This window comes from Sarcophilus harrisii, chromosome 4 (genome assembly GCF_902635505.1).
Source record: "Sarcophilus harrisii chromosome 4, mSarHar1.11, whole genome shotgun sequence".
Lineage (NCBI taxonomy): Eukaryota > Metazoa > Chordata > Mammalia > Dasyuromorphia > Dasyuridae > Sarcophilus > Sarcophilus harrisii.
Window position 1 is genome coordinate 8,936,123 of NC_045429.1, and position 23,189 is coordinate 8,959,311.

The following is a 23,189-nucleotide window of genomic DNA, read 5'->3' on the forward strand; positions in this document are numbered from 1 at the left end:
ACTGAGCACAGAGCTCTGGGGCTCACTGTCCCATCCCACTTGGATAATCACATCAAGTCCCCAGACCATGGCTCTCACTTCTCCTTTCAGGATCCTAGGGATGACCTGAATGGCTGAAAGGAGCCCTCAACTCCCTCTCCATATTAATCACCAGTTAATACCTTGCCAATATAATTAATTAGATTTAACAAGGATTTTTCACTGAGAAGGTAGGGCCAAAAAAAAAAAAAGGTACAAGAAGCTCTCAAACCAGGAGCAGAGCTCCTCTGTTTCTTCAATTCCTGTAGATTATGGCCTTAAACTGGAAATTAGTCCTCCAAAATCATGGCTGACCACTGGAATCACTGCCTTCCCTGCAGGACCCAGTGTCTCAGCTGCTAGATCCTTTGACTGCTAGGTTGGATGAGTGGGTACAACCTCAGGGCTGGCTCTTCAGTGTGCTCAGCAGCTGCTATCACTGGTAAAATCTGGTAGGATTGTAGTTGTTGGTCTTCTTGGGACTCATCCAACCATTTGAAGATCACAAAGTCATCAACTACTCTCTTCTCTCTCTGATATTCATTCACCCAAAATCAGGGAAAAGGAAGCACAAGGAGCAGAAACAGGCAGGATAATGTATTCAGTGGGGAAAGAAGGGAACCACGACAGACAGCTGGCTATACCGCTTGTACTGTGGCTCTCACCCCACTCCCAACTACCCTGTGGGGGGCTTGCAAGAACTCCAGGGGTTCTTGCTTCAGTGATCACTAGGGGAGGGAGAATTCATCCATTTTCTATTCCAGCCTTTGCACATTTGCACACTTCTGATTCAGCAACCAATGGAGAGCATTTCCATGACCAACAAACCAAATAGAAGTTACCTTCACATGGGTCGAAACAGGAAGGGAGAAGGCCCCTCCATTACATATTCCAAAGGCTGACTTCCCAAGCCATATTGTCCATGCTCTAAAAATTGGGACCACATCAGTCATTCTCCCCATCGATTTGATAAAACAGGTGCTTACAAAGCTGGGTAACCCAGCTAATAAGTCTAAGAATCAGGAATCAAGTCCAAGGACTCCGGTCTTTAAGCCCAAGCCTTTCTTTACTAGGATACTCTTTCTTTGCTAGGAAACCATACAGAAGTGGGGAACCTGAAGCAGTTGAAGGTTAATGATTTAGCATTCATAGTAAATTTCTGTTTCCCTCTTTTGTTCAACTTCTTCAGTTTCAGTAAATCAACACCAATCCAATCCCATGGTTGTACAAAGCAAAAGTTCCTTGAAGTACAGTATTTCATACACTTAACAATCATTTTTAAATTACATTCGGAGAATGGGCTGCTGCTGAAAAGTGAGAGTCTGGTGGTCCTTCTGTTTGATGATCTCTAAGCACTTTGCAATCACCTAGACATGGAGGAAATGCAAGTGATCAAAACTGGAAATGAACGACTCCATAAAACCAAATGATTTTTTTGGAATTGCTATGATCTGTTCTTCTATGGGACATAGTATGGAATATTGGAGAGTTGGGAAAGAGTTTATTCTACAATTTATTAAATACAGCCCAGTGAGGTGAACAGAAAGTTGGTCTCAGAGCCAGGAAGAACTGGGTTCAGGTTCTGCCTCTAACATATTTTAGCTGTTTGACCCTAAGCAAGTCATTTCACTTGTTGGAATTTGAGTTCACATTCTAAGATAAAATGCAGAGAAAGTTCCAACCTGAACTGGTAAAGAAAGATTCCTCACCAGGGAGCTATATATACCATTGAAATTACAGGCTGAATCTTCATTCCTACCCTTTATTATAACACTGAGCTCTAGTAATAATTGATAATAAGAATGATGAAAAAGAAAGAGGAAGAGGAAGAAGGAACAATAGTAGCAACAGTAGCTATTAGATTTAGTATAAAAGACAAAAAGCATCCTATTTTTTTCAATTGTTTGCCTTCTTAGAATGAAATAATGCCAGACATTTTCAAAGAAATTGGGATTTTATGGTTGAAAAGAGATTGGGAAACATCACAAATAGCATGCCCTGGTGCATTACGTATTCTCCTTTGTCTCCTTTAACTACTTAGACTTTGATTTTTTTTCTCTAGGAAGGAAAGGAAGTTAATGTCAATTAACATTTATTATGTGCCTACTGTGTGCTAGGCACTATCTTAAATACTGGGGCTACAGAGAAAGTTGTTCTCTGCTCTCAAGAAGTTTACAATCTAATGGGAGAAGGCTATACTCAAAGAGGAAGCTGACGGAGGTGGAGCAGAGAGAAGGGAAGGTTTTCAACTCAGGTTCATAAGTGGAAGATGAGGAGAGAGCTCAGCTGGATGCCTTCTTTCAATAGCAGAAACTCTCCATTCTGTAGCCGAAGGGAAGGAGGGACTGCAGGGTCATAGGGCACTGACAAGGTGTAAGTTCTAGGCTGAAGTAATCTTTCAGGATGCTGAGACTTGATAAAGATGTTCAAAGGAGCATTATCCCAAAGTGGAATGGGATACCTTGGAATGTGGGCTTCCTATCAATGGGAGTCTTCAAAGAAAGTTTGGATAGCCAGCCATTTGTTGGATTGTCATAGAACTATGGATTACGCAAGATGACCACTGAGATCCCTAAAATCACAACTCTGGTTTTGTGATTCTAGGATCACAAAGGTATGCAATTTGAGGGAAGTGGAAAACCTATTGTCCTTAATAAATGACTTATCTTCAACCAAGGACAGAATAGCACCATAGTAACTGTTTGTTCTTTTTATAATATTCTTCAGGAAGAGAACTTTTTAGCAGAGCATGGCAAAATTACACAATTCATACATCCAAGAGATTCTTAATATTTAAAGCTAATCCCCAAAGCAGCCATTTGCCCTACCATGGCAAAGAAATGTCACATTGTTCACCTTGGTATAATGAGGAAAATACTGTACTTGGAATTGGAAAAAGAATTTGTCTCATGCTATTTATAAGTGACTAAGCAGGTGACCTTGGAAAAATCACTTCAGTTTCCTAGTCTGGAGAAAATCAAGTGTGTGAGACAAAATGATCTCTGAGGGGCCTGGACTTTAAAGATTCTATGATTTGAGGAAACTTGTTGTGTTCTCTGCACATCTGTAGCAGGAATTCCCACAAAGTCTCTTGCCCAGTCTTTGCTTGGGATGCTTCTAAAAGCACTTAAGTAGTTAGGTGGTACAGAACATGGACCATGGAATCAGGAAGAGTTGAATTCAAATCCAGCCTCACATACTTACTACCTCTATAATCCTGAGCAAATCACCATCATCTCTATCTGTGGTAGTCTACCCATATGTATAAATGGGGATAATAATGAACCTCTTCCAATATTATTGTGAAGATCAGACTTGAGATGTAAATCAAGCTTTGAGATGCAAGTCTTAAAGCTCCATTAATTGCTAGATATTATTATTTAGATTTTCTTTTATTAATCACTTGGGCTCTGGGATGGTATACGGGACTCTCTTTGTTCTTCTGAAAAATGCTCAATCAGAGGAAAGTGTTCACATCAATAAGATGAATTTCATTGATTGCTTCACACTTGGGTTTATTGTTGTTTTTAGTCTAATTTAGTAGACATTGAGTCTCTTCATGACATCTGCTAAAAGCTCTAGCTGCTACTTTAAGAACTTTGGGGCAATGGTTAAAAGAACAAACTCCATTAAGTACACAGAAAAGTTTGCTTGAGGAAACGCATGAGGACTTAGCTAGCATGTGGTCAGTTGGGAAAATTACTGGCTCAGTAGCAAACACATCAATCCAATAAAAGTGATAGTGAGATTCTGTGGGTGAGCTCTGGATTTGGAGTCAGGAAGACATGAGTGAAAATTCTGCCTCACACACTGGGTAACCCTGAGCAAGTCACTAAACTTTGTTGGGTCTCAAGTCTCTATGACTCTTCTCTGAGTCATTCCCCAACTCGGGTGGTCTTTGGATATCTCCGTACTGTGAAAAATAATTGAGGAATCTCCTAGTCCTGATAAACTTGTCTATTGATATTTATTAAACAAGAATTAAAACATCATAGTATTATTATAAAAATAGGGTTTTTTTCCTGAAGTCTCACTGAAACAGTTCCAGGGACCACTCCCCAAGACCACACTTCAAGGACCATTGTATTAAGTCACAAACAAGTTGCAATCTGATTTGGTAAAGAAAGTTTGTACCTTGCAAATTCTCCCATGCTAGTGACAATCAAAGACTCTTATATATGTTCATCTATGGAATAAGATTTTGAGCAGCATCTCTCACTAATCCTAAAGTGAAAAAGACTCAAAGAAGTTATTTTAAAAAGGAGGTTCATAGATTGGACAAGAAGAATAAAGGGAAGGGAAGGAAGGGGAATAACTAAATATTCATTTGGTAGGCACTTTACAAAAAACTATCTCCTTGCTTCTCACAACAACCCTGCTAGGCAGGTGCTATTGAAGAAACTGTGGCAAATAAAACTTAAGTGATTGTCCAGGATCACAGAGGTAATAAGTTCCTGAAGTTGGATTTGGGCTCCAGATGCAGGTTCTATCCACTGCACCATCTGTTGTCCCTATAATAATGGAGAGCTTATTACTATAACTGGGATGTTTGGACTAAGACTTGGATGATGTCAAAGCTAAATGATCCTTCAAAGGCTACAAAAAATGAGTTTGGCATCACACTTGTCAGTTTCCTGGTCCAAGGAAGGCCCCAGGTAAGAAATTCTGATGAGTGCTTTCTCTTTAACTAACTTAGAATTTTGAGTTTCCTAGATCACTGAGTGGTTAAGCAGCCTTGCTAGAATCACCCAGACAGTAGGAGGCATGCACAGTTTGAATCCATATCTCCGGAGCAGACCCTCTCCAGTACTCCATACACATGATTAGAGACCTGCTGACTATGATTATATCTATACAGAGCCAGTTTGGGAGAAAGAGTCACCAATAAGATCAGTCAAGGTAACCTAATGGTAATTGTTTTTCTTTAATTTAAACCATTAATTGTTTGGCATAATTAAATGAATTCATGTGCTTTTGGCCTCCCAACTAATTCTATTAATTCAAAAAAAAGGTAAAGAAAGGTAAAGAAAAAAAAAACTTGGAACATGCCATCTTCTCATAATCTTAAATTAGTAATCAATAGGGATTCATTGGGTCATTGTTATGTAGGTCAACCTGCCAGCATTCCACATCCTTAAAGTTGCCATCTGAACCCAAAGAGCATCAAAGGGAGCTCACCTCTCTGGAATTCTGGGGTAGTATAACTCCATCATCCCACAGTCTGGCCGAGGAATAAAAGGCTGTGCTTTCATTCTCCAGTCTGATAAAGAGAGCATTAAGGTTGATGATTACAAACAGTTAATTCAATCCAACCAACATTTAATGGATATCAAGGGTGTACCAGGTACAGTGCTAGGGGCTGGGCATTAAAAAAAATAAAGGAGACCCTGCCCACAGTGAGATTTGTATTCTCCTGATCCACAAGGAATAAAATACGATTTCAGCTGAAATTGAAAATTGCAATAGAATCACTAAGATGTGGAGTGGTAATTATGGATATTATTGTGTTAGAGAAGATTTGAACTTGAATCCTGCTTCTGGTGATATGGAACTGACACTCAGGAGAGAAAGTGCAGCTGAACATATAGAGGTCTGGCAAATAGACAGATAGACAAGCACAAATACATAGACAGACAGACAGACACAGGGGTAAGTAGATAGAGACAGAGGGACAGACAGACAGACACACATGGAGATAAATAGACACAGAGATAGATAAATACATAAACAGATAGATAGAGAAAAGCAGCAGACACAGAAATAGATATAGACAGAGAGAGAGAACTAGAAACAGAGAGAGATAGATAGATAGAGATATAGATAAATGATAGACACACAGATAGAGATAGACAGAAAAGGGATAGGTAGAGAGATTTAGGCAGATAGACATGGAGATAAATAGACAATCAGACACAAAGATAGACAAATACACAGAGAGACAGGTAGATATAAATAGATATAGAAAAAGAGCAGACACAGAGATAGATAGATATAGACAGACACAAAGAGATAGATAGATAGACAAAGATAGACAGACAGATGGACATAGAAACAGGTAGATAGAGAGATAGACACAAAGATAGATAGATGATGGATGGACAGATAGATAGATAATATAGACAGACACAGAGATAGATAGACAGGGAGAGGGAGTGAGGAAGAGAGAGAGACAGAGACAAAGGGAGAAAGAAGAAAGACAACAGACAGATATAGCAACAAATAAATGCATAAACAGACAAAGATAGAGAAAAACAGCAAATAAGAGATAGATGTAGACAGACAGAGATTGATGATAGAAAGACACAGAAATAGATAAGCAGACACAGAGACAGACAGATAGATATAGATATAGATGTAGTATTTTTCAAATGCAAATTGTGTTAGGCACTGTAAAGCTGTAAAGATGAGCTGGAGTCATCTGTGAGGAGATGATAATTAAACCCATGGGAATTGATGAGATTACCAAGTTAAAGAAGTATTGAGAGAAAAGAAGGGTCAGGATAGAACCTTGGGATATAGGCACGATTTGGGACACAATCTATGGATGATTACTCAGAAAAGGAGTTATAGAAGAGATAGTTGGATTGGTAGAAGAACAAAAGAAATGAGTATCATGAAAACCCACATAAAAGAGAACAAGCAGCAGGAAAAGATGGCAAGCAGGGAGGTCAAGAAGTTGAGGATGTAGTTGATAGACTATTTGAACTCTGTTCTATCTCCAAGGCTGCAGTTTTAGTTTTTAATCTTGGCTGTGTCCAAGTGTAACAGCCTTTTCTACCTCCCAGTGTGTTGTGAAGCTCAATGTATGAAATACTTTCGCAAATTTAAGGTGACAACCAAATCTAAGTGATTGCTTTTTGTTAAATGTTAATATTAACAAGACTCATTTTGTGGACATTTAAAATAATTCAGCTTCACAATGTACAGAATTATTTAAAATTCAACTCTCAGAAAAAGAGCTCGTAGGATTTGGAAAGGGAGAAATCCTAGTGTATCTGTCTTCAAGTGCCTTTGTTTGACTTTTTAAAATTATGAACTTAACAGTGACCAATAAAATGTGCATTTCTATATTTATTTTAAGATTATATAAGCAATGATGAATCTCTATATGTACTTCTTGCTTTTATTTCTTTAATTTTGTAAGAAATTCAAAACAAACATTCAAAATTATCTTGCTGGCTTGATGCTTTCCAGCTTTTCTTCCATTATGTTTTATACGATTTGGGGAGTCTTGGGGGAGAAGGAGAAGGTGAAGAATCCTATTCTTAATCTTCCTATTTTTACCATGCCTCAGATGGGAAAAACTTAAATTATACCCTTCTAACAAATAGGCATTTTTCAAGTACAAGAAATTCCCACATTGGTCATGTTTGAAAATATGTATGTTTTATCCTGCATCTTGAATCTATTACTTACTACTCTGTTAGGAGGTGGGTAGCACATGTCATCATGAACACTTGGGAAGTCCAGATTGGTCATTTAATTGATCAGAGTTAGTATGTCTTTCATAATGTTTTTTTCTTGATTATGTTATTGTATATTGTCCTTTACTTTACATCAGTTCACACAAGTCTTTCTAGCTTTCTCTAAATACTCCCCTTTATTTGTCACAGCGCAATAATATTCTATTACATTCATATATCATAATTTGTACAGCCATTCTCCAACTGGGGAAAATCCCCTTTGTTCCTATTTCTTTGCTGCTAGACAGACAGATAGATAGATGAACATATGAATGAATAAATGAATGAATGAACAAAATAACTAAACTATGCTTTGGGACAGATGAATCATTTCTTTCTTTCTGGTAACTCCTTCATCTTATGGGTAAGAAACTTGAAGCCCAAATTGGTAAAGTGACCTCTCAAGGATACAGAGTTTAATAAAAAGAACCAGAATTCCAGTTGGTCCCTATAACCATGAAATATTCTTCTAATCCTGAATCTAGTGTTCAATTCAGAAGGTATTTTGTAAAAGTCCTGCTCTGTGTTACCAACAGTGCTGTGTATACAAAGTCAAATAACAAAAATATTTTTGCTCCACAGTTATATTTTAATGGTTTTAGTTGAAGAATATTAGGAAAGAAGCTGTGAAGAAAGGTTAGAAAACTACTGACTTGAAGTCTCTTTCCTAAGTCTGGCTATTTCAGTGAAAAGTCAGCAGCAGGTACCTGAAAGCTTACTTTTTCTCCAGATTCTTTAATGTAGATTTGTCCATGGTGAAGTTTTCATCTCCTTCTAGAAAGTCAACAAATGGAGATCTGCAATCAACAAGAGCAACTCTTGCATTGGGCCACAGGAACAAGAAATTAGGGTCGAACGATCTTCCACACTAAAAACAGACAACCCATTAGAGTGATTTAAAAAAAAAAAAAAAGAATAAACTGCTTTTAGGCAGGACCATAGACCTAGGAGTGGAAGGGACCTTAAAAGCCAACAAGTCCAGCTCCCTCTTATGATAGATGGAGAAACCAAGGCAAGAGATGTTGCCAAGGGTCTCAGAGTAAGTGCCTGAGGTAGGTCCATTTCTCTGCCATAAGTCACTTATTTACCTGAAGAAGACCTACTTAAATTCAGACTCAATTTACATGAGAGGAGATGCAATGTGAGCATTTAGGGTTAGGGTTAGAGTTCTGGATTTGGAGTCAAAAAGATGTGTCTGATTCCTGCCTCTAATTCTTATTAGTTTTGTGACTAGTCACTTCACTTCTCTGAACCTCAGCTTCCACCATCTTGGTGCCCAATTTCCCCGCAGACTCTGGACATTTGTGGGAGAGGCTGCCCCACATTTTGATGGGACTAGGTGGGGGAGAACGCATTAGAACCAATAATTGTTCTTACTACACTGTCTTACTAAATACCTTTGCTAAAACCTACTGGCTCCTTGTAATGGGAAGTGCACTGATGGAGACCCGTGGTAACACAATGTAACAAGATAAGATGCGATACAACCTGACACACTATATAACAACAGTATCATCCCTAGAACTCTGAAACTAGCAGCAGGTAAATGATCTCTACACACAGAGTAGGGGTTGGGGAAGTAACCTCCGAAGGGAGGCTGCTCAGGAAGTTCACGAAGACGTGATTTCTGTACCATAGCATAGCTGTCGTTTCCAAAACAGCCACCAATGACCAGAGTTATCTTGGGGACTTCTGCACAAGCGATGGTGGCCATCATACAGGCCTGGGCCTTGATTCTTCTGCCTAGATCCTCTGCCTGAAAGTGGGAAGAAAACATGTCACGAGGTCTTTCCTAAGAAGTCATTTTTCCCTTAAAAAGCAAGAATGTGAGAATGGAGAAAACACTGAATTTTGACTCAAGGTGGACCTGACTTAATCATAGACCTTTCTTTCTTTGTTTTTTTTTTTTGGGGGGGGGTGAGAAAATTGGAGTTAAGTGACTTACAGCTAGTAAGTATTAAGTGTCTGTGGTTGAATTTGAATTCAGGGCTTCTTGAATCCAGGATCTGTGCTCTATTCACTGTTCCATCTAGCTCCCCCCAGATTATATATCTAGGCCTCAGTTTCCTCCTCTGTAACATGATGGGCTGGATAAAATACCCATAGATCCCTTCTATCTCTAGGTATCTAGGATTCTGTTTTATCATTTTCCTCCTCCCCAGCTGAGGCATATGGGATAGATTACACTTCAGTAGAAAAGAACAATTTAACTAATATTTATTGTTTACTACATTCAAGGTAACGGGCCTTGATTTTCTTTGCGCAGTTCCAAGAACCAGCCGAGACATCCACGAGCCACCTAGCTGTCAGTCTTCTCTGAGGCTCATTTATCTAATCTGGGGACATTCTGGGAAATAGTCAATGATTCTATGAAAACTGATCTCGTTTTTAAAAATTGTTTCAGGAGGTTTAGTATAGTGGAGAGATCCCTGGACTTCAAATCTTGGTTCTGATAATTGCTAGCTGCTTGACTATTTGCAAGTGCCTTTAACTCTCTGAACCTTAACTTTCTTATCTGTAAAATTGGAGCATTTTACAGGATTGGACAGTAACCAGCAGAACTATGGCACATGAACCCAGAGAAGGAAGCTAGCAAGACCATAAAGAGAAGAGTGGAGGAGGAACAAAGGGAGAAAGGTGAGGAGATGAAGCTCAAGATGCATTGATCATGAATTTAGAGATCAAAAGGATTTAGAGACCTGCTGGTCTTATCTCCCATTTAATAGAGGAGAAAAATGAGGTTGGTGGGCAAATTATTGAACTATATTGTAAAAAGAAAAAGAAATCCATCCATAGAGAACTGTGCAGCATTATGATGGGACAACAAAAAAAAAAAATGCTATTCTTCAGGTCACAGAATCTGAGGTTAAACTCAAGCTTGGCCACTTGTACATGGTGTTACTTTAAGCGAGTTATTTAACTTCTCTCTGTTTCAGTTTCCTCATCAGTAAAATGGAATCTTCAGATTGCTGTGAGCATCAATTTAAATAATATTTAAAGGTCTTTGCAGATGTTAAAGCCCTATATATATATGTTATTACTGTCCAAGCTCATGCAAGTATTAGATGTCACAAATTATTATTATTTATTATTATTATTATTATCCTCTCTGGGTCTGTTTTCTCCTCTGTAAAATGAGGGAATTGGACAACCAGAATTCCGAACATTATTTTCTAATCCTTTCATAGAGAGGTAAAGGTAAAAAGAACCCTGGACTAGGAGACAAGAGGCCTAGAACAATGTTCCACTTTTCATGTAGAAGTTAAGGTAACCTTGGACAATTAACTTCACTTTTCCAGGATTCCTCATCTGCGAAAGGAGTTCAAGGACTATTGGCTTTGTCTCTCAAGATGGTTGTTAGATTTCAGTGAGATGATGGGCTAATGGGTCTTACCACCCTGAAGCCCTTTCCAAAGGCACACTCTCAGTTATGGCCACCCCTCATGAAGCCTGCTTGAAGGACATATTCTCAGTCATGATCACCCCTCTCCTCCCCCACTGAAAGATCTCGTACCTGTGCAAGGCTTGTGCATGGAGATGTTCGTGGGACACTATTCAGGAGAAACAAGATGGGGATGTTCTGGTGACTGCACAGAGTTACGAAGTTGCTGCCCTTGAGGGAGGCCTGATAGGTGAGCTCCCCATTGTTCGCCACCAGGCCAATGAGATACCTAACAAAGTCAGAAAAACAAGACTCTGTTTTTGTGCTTTCTGTGGGGACCAGTGACATATGAGGAAAAACACTGTGGATGTATTAACATTTGTCAATGTCAATGCAGCAGATAAGCTAAAGTCACTTGGATGTCCAGGTTCTGCCCCTAGGAGAGGCAGTGCGCTAAAACAAATAGAACACTAACGTAGCCCCCCTGAACTTGTAATCAAAAACACCTGAGTTCAAATCCTCAGAGACTTGGTAGCTATGTGATCCTGGTCATTTAAGCTCTTTTAGCCTCTGTTTCCTCATCTTTAAAATGAGAAAAACATAGCACCTACCTCCAGGACTGTTGTAACTATCAAAGGTAACCATATTTGTAAAGTACTTTGCAAACTGCCAATTCCTAAAGAAATGTGAGTGATTCTTATGACCAGCAAACATTTATGAAATAACTACTGTTATGCAGGCAGAAGGTGAGGCCTGAGAAAATCTGAAAGGGGCTATCTTTGCCCTCAGGAAGCTTCCATTCTGCTGAGGTCCCAAAAGTGTGTCACAGAATGTTTGAGCAAGGTTCTAGAATTGGAAGTTGCCTCATAGGAAACCAGAGTCACTCTCCTAATTTTATAGAGTTGAAGTAGTCCTGAGAAGAATAAATGACTTGTTCACAGTCATGTCAGAGACAGTGTAACCTGACATGGACCTGAAAATACATTTAATCTAAGACAATCAGTCTCCGTCTAAATAACATTTCTGGGTCTGTGTCAGTCATGGGACTGCTAGTCAGAGGTTCTCACTGCTTCTTCTACAAGTGAAAGGTAGAAGAGTTTTATAGGAAACATAGACCACGTCCCCATTTCAGGTGGTCCTCAGGGGTTTCCTGAGCCCACAATGGATAACCTTCTAATTCTTGATGCCATCTGCTATCATTTTGGACAGCTCTCACAAGTAGAAAGTTTATCAAGCAACTAGTTTCAACTCTTTCTGAAGCATCCATTACACCTAGACCTGCCCTCTAGGGCCATGTCAAATCAAAGCTCGATTATAAAACAACCCTTCAAAAATCTGAAGCCAGAGATCAAGTTCTCCCTGCAAATTTCCTCTTCTCCAGGCTCTATATCGCTTACCCGGGACCTTCAACTGGTCTTCATGGAACACAAACTCAAGGCCTTCCACTATCCTGATTATTGTCCCCTGGAGAAAACCCAGCTTATCAGTGTCCTTTTCTACAATAGCTTCTTTGGTATTCTTCAAGTCCCAATTAAAATCCCCCTTTTACAGGAAGCCCTGCACAAGCCATCCCTTCCCTCTATGGTTTATCTCCAATTTATTTAATACTGATTTTGTTTTTACAGAACCTCATGAATATTCTCTCCCATCTGACTAAATTCCTTGAGAGCAGGGGCAGCTTTTGCCTTCCTGCACTTAGCCCTGGGCCTAGCACATAATGGGTGCCTAATAAATTCTTATTTACTTGGTTTGATGACTTAAAATGTGGCTCCCAATGCTAAAGATCTCACTGTGAATGTGGTATGATGAGGAAGAAGAGAGACACTCTAGCTCCTTCCTAGTCTTGGACACATGAAGGCAGCATCCTTCCCAAGTCTTCCCTTCTCCTGTTGGTAGCACAGTCCTACTATCTGGGGTGCAGCATGGTATCATGGATCATTGCTCTTGGAGGAGAAAATTTCAGCTTTCACATTTACCTGATATGAGGCACTGAGCCACTCATATAATTCCACTGAGCTTTTGGTGAAACACTATATAAATGTGTGAACAATCACACCTTTACTACACTGTTACAATAGGAAGGAAGGAGGAAGGGAGAAAGAGAGGGAGGAAGGGAAGGAGGAAAGGAAGAAGGGAGGAAGGAAGGGAAGGAAGGAAGGAGAAATGGAGAGAATGAGAAAAGAAGGGGGAAAGAAGCAGGAAGGGAGGAATTATCTATGAAGTGTTTACTATGTACCTGGTACTTCACTAAGCACATTATAAATATGAGCAAAATAAAACAAAACAAAACCAGTCTCTTCTCTCAAGGAGCCTGACACCTGCCCACCATCCCCTTTTATCACTGAGCTTTTTATTTGGTTTAGTTTTGGGGAAGAGATGTTTGTTTGTTCTGTTTTGTTAAGGGGGAGCAAGAAAGCTGAGGCAGAAAAGGAGAATCAGTGATTGGCCCCGAGTCAGCGTGAGAGGCTCACCTAGCCCGACACCTGCTCATTGAGCAGCTGTGCACTCAGCGTGAGGCCCTTTCCTTTCTTCTGTCTTCAGATGAACCCAAGGAATGGAGGGAGAAGGAGGGAGATGGAGACACCCATGCCCAAGCAGGGACACACTCATCCCTGTCCCTGAAATGAGCTGGTTGCTTTGGAAACCGTTGCTGGTGGATAAAAATCCCTAAACTGCCAACTTTGCTTCTCCCACCCACTCAACTCATATTGTCTCCCTGACACAGACCTGCTTGATGGGACGCTCCCAGCTGGAGCCTGGAAAGGATCCCCAGGGCTCCCGGCATGATGAGGGAGCAGCCAACAACCTTTTACAGGAACAGTCCCCCATACTCTCCCCTCCATTCTCCTCTGTCACAGTGGGGAGGGGGGGGGTTGTTGTCAGAGAGCTACCTCAGCAGAAAACCGAAGGCACCAGGCTTATCCCCAGTGCCTGTTTTCTTAAAACATCTTTCCTGGTACTCTAATGATCTCTTTTTTAAATGAGGAAAATGGATCATTCTGAGAGCTCCAAAAGAATTTGTTTTAAATTACTTTGAGGAAAACAAGTTATTTTTCAGCTTATAAAGGCTGAGTAAAATACACAACTGAATTCAGTATCAGACATAAAGCATACACTCACTGAGATATCCCTAAAATCAAACTGACTACAGGTTATGTGCCTTTGTTTTAGATTAGTAAAGGGAGGTGGGGAAGGGGAGAGAAAAGATACAAGGGAGATATTGTGTACCAAGGTCAAGGGAAGAAGAGTGAATGTCTAAACCTGTCCAAAGATGCATTCCTCCTGCTTTCACACTTAATTCTCTTTCAAGATCAAAACACCCTATGAACTCAAAGACTTACAACTTAGAACTGATTAGCCTGGAATAAGCCTTCAGGAATTGGCTCATGCTTTGGGGGTTTCTTGGATCAGACCTGTGGTTTCATTGGTTGTGGGTCATAGATCTAGAAGGGACCCCAAAGATCAAGTACTCCAAGCCCTTTGTTTTACATGAGGAAAATGACACAGGAGAGTTTAAGTAACACTTACATTTCCACAAGTCATAAATATCAGAAGCAATATTTGGCATGTTGGCCAACTCCAGAGATGGCATTCTTTCCCCTCTATCACATGAGAAAAATCTTCCTGCCAATGCAGATGTCAATTTGTTCTATAATTCATGGTTTTCTAGACCTGCCTGAGTCAGATGATGCAATGGATAGAGCTTTAGAACTAGAGTCAAGAAGACCTGAGTTCAAATACAGCTTAACTAGCCATGTGATCCTGGGCAAGTCACTTGACCTTGTCTGCCTCAATTTTCTCATCTATAAAATGTGTTGGAGAAGGAAATGGCATACCATTCCCATGTTTGTTAAGAAAATCCCAAATGGCCTCATGGAGAATCAGACAAACTGAAATAACTAAACAACAATAAAAATTTCCTAAAACCTTAGAGAGGAAATGATCTATCCAAGGCCAATGTGAGTCAGAGGTGGGACCATTTATCATCTGGGCAAAAATGTCCTCAAGAAGTTCATGATCTAATAGATACAACTGGCAGGCAGTAATGTAAATACAAGATAGACATATTGTCTATTGGAGCTCATCTCCTTGAATAAGCAAGAGAAAGAACCATAAGGAAGCTGAAAGCTGCTGATTCTGAAAGAATGTCCAATCCAAGGGTATAGAGAACATGACCTGCTGATTTTGATTGATTTAGGATGATTAGTCTAGAACTGGAAAGAACCTTCAACATCACCCAGTTCAATCCTCCCTTTTGACAGAACTTGTTATACTCTGTAGGATGTAAGTCAAGTCTCTTGCAATTTGGGTCCCAAAGTATAATCTTCCTCAAATGTCAAGAAAATTTGAAATAAAGTATGATTTTATTGGACTCTTCTTGGGCAATTCCTTCAACATCTCTCTCTGGGTCTTAGTTTCCCCAATTGTTGTATGAGGGCATTGACCTACATGGATTTTCCACTCTTTGACCTATAAGCCTATGTAGCTGACATCTTTGCAAAGCACAAGACACTAGTGCAACATAGAACATAAACTCCTTGATGATAGAGATTGCTTTGATTGGCTCTTGTATTCCATCATACCTAGAACAGAACATGGCAAATAGAAGAATGACCAGGCAGCTAGGTATAGGGCAGAGAGGCTTGAAATCAAGAAGATTCATCCTTATGAGTTCAAATCTGGCCTCAGACACTTGCTCTGTGACCCTGAGTGTGATTTAACCCTATTTGTCTCAGTTTCTTCATAGTAAAATAAACTAGAGAATAAAATGGCGAGCCAGACCAGTATCTTTATCAAGAAAACCCTAAAAGGAATCATAAAGAGACATGACAGAAATAACATTTCACAGAGTTGTTATGAGAATCAGATAATCATTTTCAAGCACTCTAATATATTATCTGACACCCAGTAAACTCTATATGTTGTTATTTTTCTTGTTGGTATTGTTATAATCAAATCACTCCCCACCTCTCCAAGATAATATGCCATACCTTGTTACCTTAGCTAGGTAAGAGCTTATCATCCATCAATCAAAGGCTTGGTCAGACCAAGTACCAAAAATCCTTGAAAGCCACTGGGTAAACTTTAGTGAAACTTTTCTGATTAAACGCAGGACTTGCTCATGCTCCAGAGAGAGGGAGAGCTGCTATAAACCAAGAGACGAGTCAAAATCCACATAGCTTCAAGGAATAAGTGAATTATCCCTTGTACTCTGTTGTAGTCAGATCATAATTAGTATATTGTGTGCATTTCTGAGCACCAGCTGGAGAGTATCCAGAAAAGGGTATCCAGGATGGTAAAGAACCTTCAGTCCATGCTACAGGGAGATTAGCTGAAGAAACTAGGCATGAGAAGGTTTAGAGAAGTGAATCATAGCCTTGCTATATTTAAGTATTTGGAGAGAGAGAGAGTTGGGTTATCTGGTTTGTATCCAGTGCTAAGAATCAAGGGCATGGATTAAAGTTGCAAAGAGGCACATTGGGACAATACCAGGGGAAAAAAAACTTCCTAACAATTAAAGCCTTCCCCAAGTGGAATGGGTCATCTCCAGAAAGTTTCCTTCCTTAGAGATCTTCAAAATAGAGGCCAAATGATCACCTGTCTTCTGATAAAATAGAGATTTCCATTTTTCAAGTATAGGGTAGAATGAATGGTCACTTCTAAATCCTGTGATTCTGTGTCAACTTTTCTTGGAAACAGGACTGTCTTTTGTCTTTCTCCCCCATTCCCCAAATCCTTAATATACTCTTGCTGTAATTGATCCAACATCACAGACTCACAAGTTTATAGCTGAAAGCGAGGTTACAAGTCACCTAGTACAAGCCCTTCAGAAATGACAGACTTGAAGTCAGGGAAACATGGGTTCAAATGCAGCCAATTACATTTATTAGCTTTTTGACCACGGGCAAAAGACTGAATATCTCTGAAAGTCCTAAAAAAATGACCCCAGTGCTAGGAAATACTTACCCTTTTACATGAGCAAATCCTGTTACAAGAGTGGTTCCATATTCAGCTTTGAATTCCTGGAATCGACTCCCATCAATCAAACGACTCATAATCTGAAAAAGGCAAGCATATAAACAACTTATAAATGATTGCTAACACAGCCAGGCAGCACCCTTTGGTTTGCAGAACAGCAAATTTCAGCAAAGCTGACTAGTAGCAAAATGTATTTTTCAATGACTTCCACTGTAAAATCATATACAAATATGTTTGTAAAAAAAAGACATGCAATTTTGGCAGTGCTAGAGACTCCTGGTGTGAAGAATGTCTTCTATCAAATTTGCTTTTTTTATGACTAAGTCATTTATATTCAAGGGCATTGACTGAGGCAGAGGCATGTTGTGAATAGAGACTTGGAACCAAGAACTGAAATCCTTGGAAGTCCTATCTCTGTCCCATCCTTAATATGTGTACCTGGATAAGTAACAAAATCTGGCAGATTTCTAGAAGAATAACATCAAATCTGATCAGATAGAAACCGATTCCAAGAGCGGGATATTGATTTCACAAACCACAACATGATATTGTCTGTGTTTGCCTGGATTTTTATTTTCTTAAACATTTCCCAATTATAGTTCAACCTGGCTCTAGCGGTACTCCCATAGAGAGTGAGTTTATCACATCTGTTCAACTGCACAAGAGTGGGAGTTACAGAGAACATGGTTATCTTCATTGGTAAAGAGAGTTTCCTCACCTGGAAGAACCCAATAAAATCAGAGATTGAATCTCTATCCAACCCAACCCTTCATGGTCACCAAGACCAAAGAATTCATTATGGAGCAGCCAATATATGGTTGAGCTGTTAGGATCATGGATTGAGAGTTAGAAATACTTCTAGTGGCCAATACTTTAAGTTTCTAGATGAAGAAACTAAAACAAGAGATGAACTTATTTGTCTAAGATCACACATAGCAAATGACAGAGTCCAGATTTGAATTGCTTTCCTGTGGCTCCAAAATCCAGTCCTCTTTTCATTACAGCTTATTGCCCTCTGAGGTAGCTTGGTTCCCAGACAGCAGATCTAATCTCTCATCACATGAAGCCTTTTCAGCTCAGGAGAACCTAACAAGTGATACACATCACTGATGTAGCCTTTGAAACAAAAGGCTCTTCCATGCCATAGTGAGACATCTTCTGTTATACAAGACATCTATAAACCACAGCATGTTTGGAAATCTCTATAGAACTTAGTCTATCTGATGTGAGTCTTCTTTCCAGTAATACAGATCATAACCATTCACGCCATCTCTTAAATAAAGTTCTGTTAATCTACCAGTGGCTACCCACCAAACATGATGAAGGCTTTCCTCTGGATCTTCTGATATTGGCTAGGATTACAATGGAGCACATCTTACCTAAGGATAAGTCCTTAGATCTAGAGCTCATAGAGACCTCAAAGATCATTTTGTTGGTTCTCTTATATTGCCCATGAGGAAACTGAGGTCCCAGGAAGATTATGACTTATCAAAGTTCATACAAACCATAATCATCAGAGATAGAATTTGAATTCAACTCTTCTAACAGAGTCTAAGATCTTTCCAGTATATGTCAGTTATCCCTTATTCTTACATGATCATCATCATCATCATCATCATTCCTAGTATTTACCTAAAGCTTTAAGCTTTGCAAAGTTGTACACATCATTTTATTTTATCCTCACAAAACTCCTTGGGAGGGAGATGCTATTATCAACCCCATTTTATAAATAAGAAAAAGAAGCAGGCAGAGGTTAAATAAATTGCCTGTTGTTGAGGCTGGATTTGAAATAAGGTCATCTTGAATCTTGGTCCAGAAATCTCGTCCATCCTTTTATTCTGGTCATGGATTTTTTGATGGCATATTTTTGTTTCTCCAGCATAAGTCCTTGGATAGAATGGTTCTTGACATCTTTCATGTGCTTCCCCATTGCCCTTTGTATGAAAGTCAACTTTAATTCTTCAGAAACTATGTGTTTCTGAAACCATGATTTTCAGCCATTAGCCTGTTGGTGTTAAGGAAGGAATGTTCTTCAAAGTAGTATTTAAAATGGGCTCAAAGGACTGGGGTGCTACACCATCCTTTGCCAGTGGGTGTCACCATCTACCACAAGATTGACACATCTAAAAAAATTTCCTTAATATTATGTGTGTATGTGTATATGTAGTCAATATATTTGCCATTTTGTCAATTTTGTTGATTCTGTAAATGTAAATTTCCTATTAAATTATTGGAAAAACAGAAATAAAAAAATGTCACTCAATCCTGCATCCAGTTCCTTTCTCCCTCTGCAGTGATGGTGACAGAGGGTTAAGAAATGGAGGCAAAAGATACTAAATGGTGAAGCTTTGAATTGGTCTAGCCTGAAGCTATGTCACCCAAAAAATATCACAATGGACCTCAAATCAAATCTTGGTTCTCTGAAAGTGAGAATCCAACAACACATAGCTGGAGAAGATGAGTCATATCCATTTTAACTTTGTAGTTATGAACAAAACTAGAAGAAAGCCATTCTTCAATGGAAAGATGGAGCACTGGTATTCCTTGGGGAAACCAAGAAGTGAGTTAACAGAGTGGATTTTATCATACATCCAAATTTGACAGGAAACATTTTATGGACAATTTGGTCATCACATATCGTACTTATGAGTATTTACAAAAAGACCACCTTGAAAATAATTGCAATTTATTCACTAACAGTGGTTGCTAAGGAGGGAGGAGTGAAAATTCATGAAAACCCTCCAAATAAAATTAACATACTTCCTGATACTTTGTGATTTCAAAACACCTTCTGAAAAGGTGAGGATGAGGAAATACATGGGAAAACATGCATCAGGAAGAAGGAATGAGAAAATGTACGTTAAAGAATACTTATTCCTCTATATCATGAATCTGACTAAGAATTTGCAGGAATAAATGAATGAATGAATAAATGAAAATGTGCCAGGCACTGTGCTAAACCTCACTAATACAAAAATAATAGAGCAAAATAATTTTTGCACTCCAAGTGCTTATATACTAATGGGGAAAAGACAACGTATGAAGAGAAATAATGAAAAAAGTGGTAAGGAAGAATATCTAGCAGTACCCTGATCTCAAACTAGATTATAAATCAATAATCATCAAAAAATGTTTTTTTAAAAATAGAGGGGTTTATCAGAAGAACAGATGAAGTGTTTGACAGAGAGGAATGTAGTTCAATGTTCAAAAACCCAAACTTTCCCTAGTGAAGCAAGGAAGGGTTCCCTAATTCACAAAACTGCTAAAAAAAAAAAAAACTGGGCAGAGGGAGGGTGGAGGTGGGAACTGGCAGAAATTAAGTATAGACAGAATTCCACAAGATGTTGTTTCTCTAAAAAAGTATCAGTGACTATTAAGGACCATGCCTGGGTGAAGGGCAGGTCATTTCTCTGAGAGCCTCTGCAGCTGTGGATCATGACACTTGAGGGAATTTTGGGGCAGCCTTTGCTGATGCAGGTGTTGCTTGTAGATTGGGAAATAAATTGGAGGCAAGAGGGAAGAGGAGAGAGGTCAGACAACACAACTGTCTCTCAGTCTCCTTGTATCATCATTCACTCACATGAAGAGATCCATTCTACACATGTGAGTTAGACCTCCAGCAGTCACTGGGAGGTAGCTCCCATATCACAACAAGTGACACAGGTAATATCTTGATTTGTGTGTAAATTGAATTTAAATGAGGCAGAGTTGCTCAAAATTGTCAGTGTCACTCTCTCTTCCAGTCATCAGAGTTCAGTGATAAGACAAAAATCAAGATAGCTCGTGTTGGCCTGAGATGGCTTTGGGATCTTTGTGTCTGACCAAGCTCTAAGCATCCCACGATGCTGCTTCAGCCACCTTCATGACAATTGGAACAGATCATCCTCTTCTGTCCATTCCACTACCTTCTGGGAAGTCTTCATGTGACTTGGTGGTTTAGTCTGTCTGTGGGGTTAACCTACCTCTGCATATATCTTTTTGGTATATCCTTTTTAGAGACATAGGTGAGGTTTGAGTGCCAGGTGGATACTAAAGATGGATGAGCAGCCCTGAAAATGGCTCTGAGAGTCTTCCCACCAGAAGGGCTAGCTCCTTCTGAAACATCCCTTATAACCCATATATCAAGATAATCTCTCCAAATGGATGCATGACTAAAAGGCACCTCCTAAGCCAACGAGAGAATCAAGGAACAAGTTATTTGTCAGATCTATGCATAAGGGGGAGTCTGAAACTAAGCAATGCATGGAAGAGAATCACAGAAGATAAAAAGGGAAATTTTAATTTAGAAAAATTAAGTTTTTACATGAATATAGCTAAAATGAGAAGGAAAATGGGTAACTGGGGAGAAATTTCTGCAGTATCTTTGTTAAGGGTCTCATTTTCTTCTTTTTTTTTTCTTTTCTTATTAAACTAAATATAAAATGTGGGAAAAAAACAAAATAGAAAAAAGAGAGAAAATGAATTTTAAAAAGCAAAATAAAATATTGTCATGTGCCCAGCAAGAGCATCAGGGAGGATTCAAAATATATAATGATATATTTCTATTTCAAGAAAGCATATGTTATAAATAGAAGAAATTGTCCATCTTTTCTGTGCTTTCTTGTAAGTTATTCTTTTGTTCTCTTTTGGACATTTTTTACTTGATTCTTTTTTCCACCTTTTATCCTCCTCACCTCCCCAAGTAGGTTACAATTAAGCATAGATAGATAAATGTGGATACACACACACACACATATACCCACAGGCCTACACACATGTACATATACCTACATATACACATAGACCTACATGTATACATATCCATATATACTCAGGCACACACACATATACATACATATACATACATATATATATATATATATATAGAGAGAGAGAGAGAGAGAGAGAGAGAGAGAGAGAGACTGAATCTTTGTTTGACTTATTCTAAAATCAATAATTACTAGCCCTATTTTTCTCTTCCTAATAAATTCTACTCCTATGCTAGTTGTAGTGTTTGTGTATATCTCTTATCCTATCAACTCTTATATTTCTGCTCCTTAACTTGACTTGCTATTACTTAACCTCCCTCTGCCCATGGATCCCTCCCCTTATCTTCTTTTCTCACCTTTCCCTTTCCTTTTTATCCCATTCCCAGTAATCTACACAACTTATCCTACTCCCATAAATCTACACATCCTTCTATACCCTATTCTCTCATCCTATTCTCTCTCCCTTTATTTCTTTATAGATTTTGGAGGGTGCTATATTCTTCATGGCATATATCTATATGCAACACATGCTATGTATACATACATAGTATATATGTATGTATACATACCATGTAGATATATATGGTGTCTCTGTCTCTCTCTATATATAGAGAGAAATATAGATATAGATCTATAGATATATAGATCTATATCTATAGAGAGAGAGAGATCTATATCTATACACACACATACACACACACACAGTATATATCTATATGGATCACAATACCATGTATATGTATTGTGTTTCCCATTTAATTGATTCCAGACGTAAATAGGTTTTTAGAACTATGAGCTCTTCCCTCATCTGTTACCTATTTCTTCCTCTGCATCCCATTTGTATAACATAATTACTGTTTTTACCTTTTCCTAGATAGTATTGATTTTTTTTAGAATCAGATCACACTCAACTCTGCCCCAATCTTTCTTTTGACTTGCCCAATTACTGATGTCAATCTTAAACATATGGTATATATTTCCATGTACAATATGCACAACTTGTCCATGATGAGTTCCTTGAAACTAATCTTTGATATTGGCTCTTATATGTTAAGTTTTCTATTAAGTTTGGGGTTGGTTAAGACAAAATTCTGAAAACCTGCAAATTTGTTGAATGTCCATTTTTTTGTTGTTCAACATTATGGAGAATTTTTCTGGATATATTTTTGGCTGCAGACCAACTTCTTTTGGTCTGCAAATGGTTAATGTATATTATTTCTGGACCTGCAGTTTTTTTATGATGACTGCTTATAAATCCTGCACAATTCTATTTGTAGCTCCAGCATATTTGAATTGTGAGAGGGTTTTTTTTTTGGTATGTTTGTTTTTGTAAAATTTTCTCTTTGATTTAGGGGTTTCAATATTTGGCAATAATATTCCTATGTGTTTTCCACAAAGGATCTCTTTGTGAAGGTGATATATGGATTTTGTTTCCTATGTTTACTTTCCCCTTGTGTTGTAGCCCTCCAGAACAATTTTCTTTAATTATTTCTTGCATTATTGTGTCAGTGCACTATTGTGTTCATTATTGTGACTTTTTTTGGTCAAAATTTTCAAAGAATTATTTTCTTCTTTAAGACTATCTCCTTTTCTAGTTGG

General features: G+C 38.7%; 1 protein-coding gene across 4 annotated transcripts in view; it reads right to left on the reverse strand.

The window, feature by feature from the left end:
* Positions 1-590: 590 nt before the first annotated feature.
* LOC100934782 (methylcrotonoyl-CoA carboxylase beta chain, mitochondrial-like) overlaps positions 591-23,189 on the reverse strand; it is a 46,239-nt gene continuing 23,640 nt past the window's right edge. The window contains exons 7-12 of one of the 4 annotated variants that reach the window (XM_023501654.2): positions 16,831-16,922; positions 10,996-11,152; positions 9,115-9,237; positions 8,201-8,349; positions 5,197-5,278; positions 591-1,385 (exon numbers count right to left, since the gene is read on the reverse strand). In XM_023501654.2, coding sequence (XP_023357422.1) covers positions 1,302-1,385; positions 5,197-5,278; positions 8,201-8,349; positions 9,115-9,237; positions 10,996-11,152; positions 16,831-16,922 — 687 coding nt within the window. In that variant the 3' untranslated portion in view covers positions 591-1,301. Of the gene's footprint in view, positions 1,386-5,192; positions 5,279-8,188; positions 8,350-9,114; positions 9,238-10,995; positions 11,153-16,830; positions 16,923-23,189 lie in introns of those variants that run through there. The other 3 variants (XM_031968901.1, XM_031968899.1, XM_031968900.1) reach the window with 3 other exon arrangements.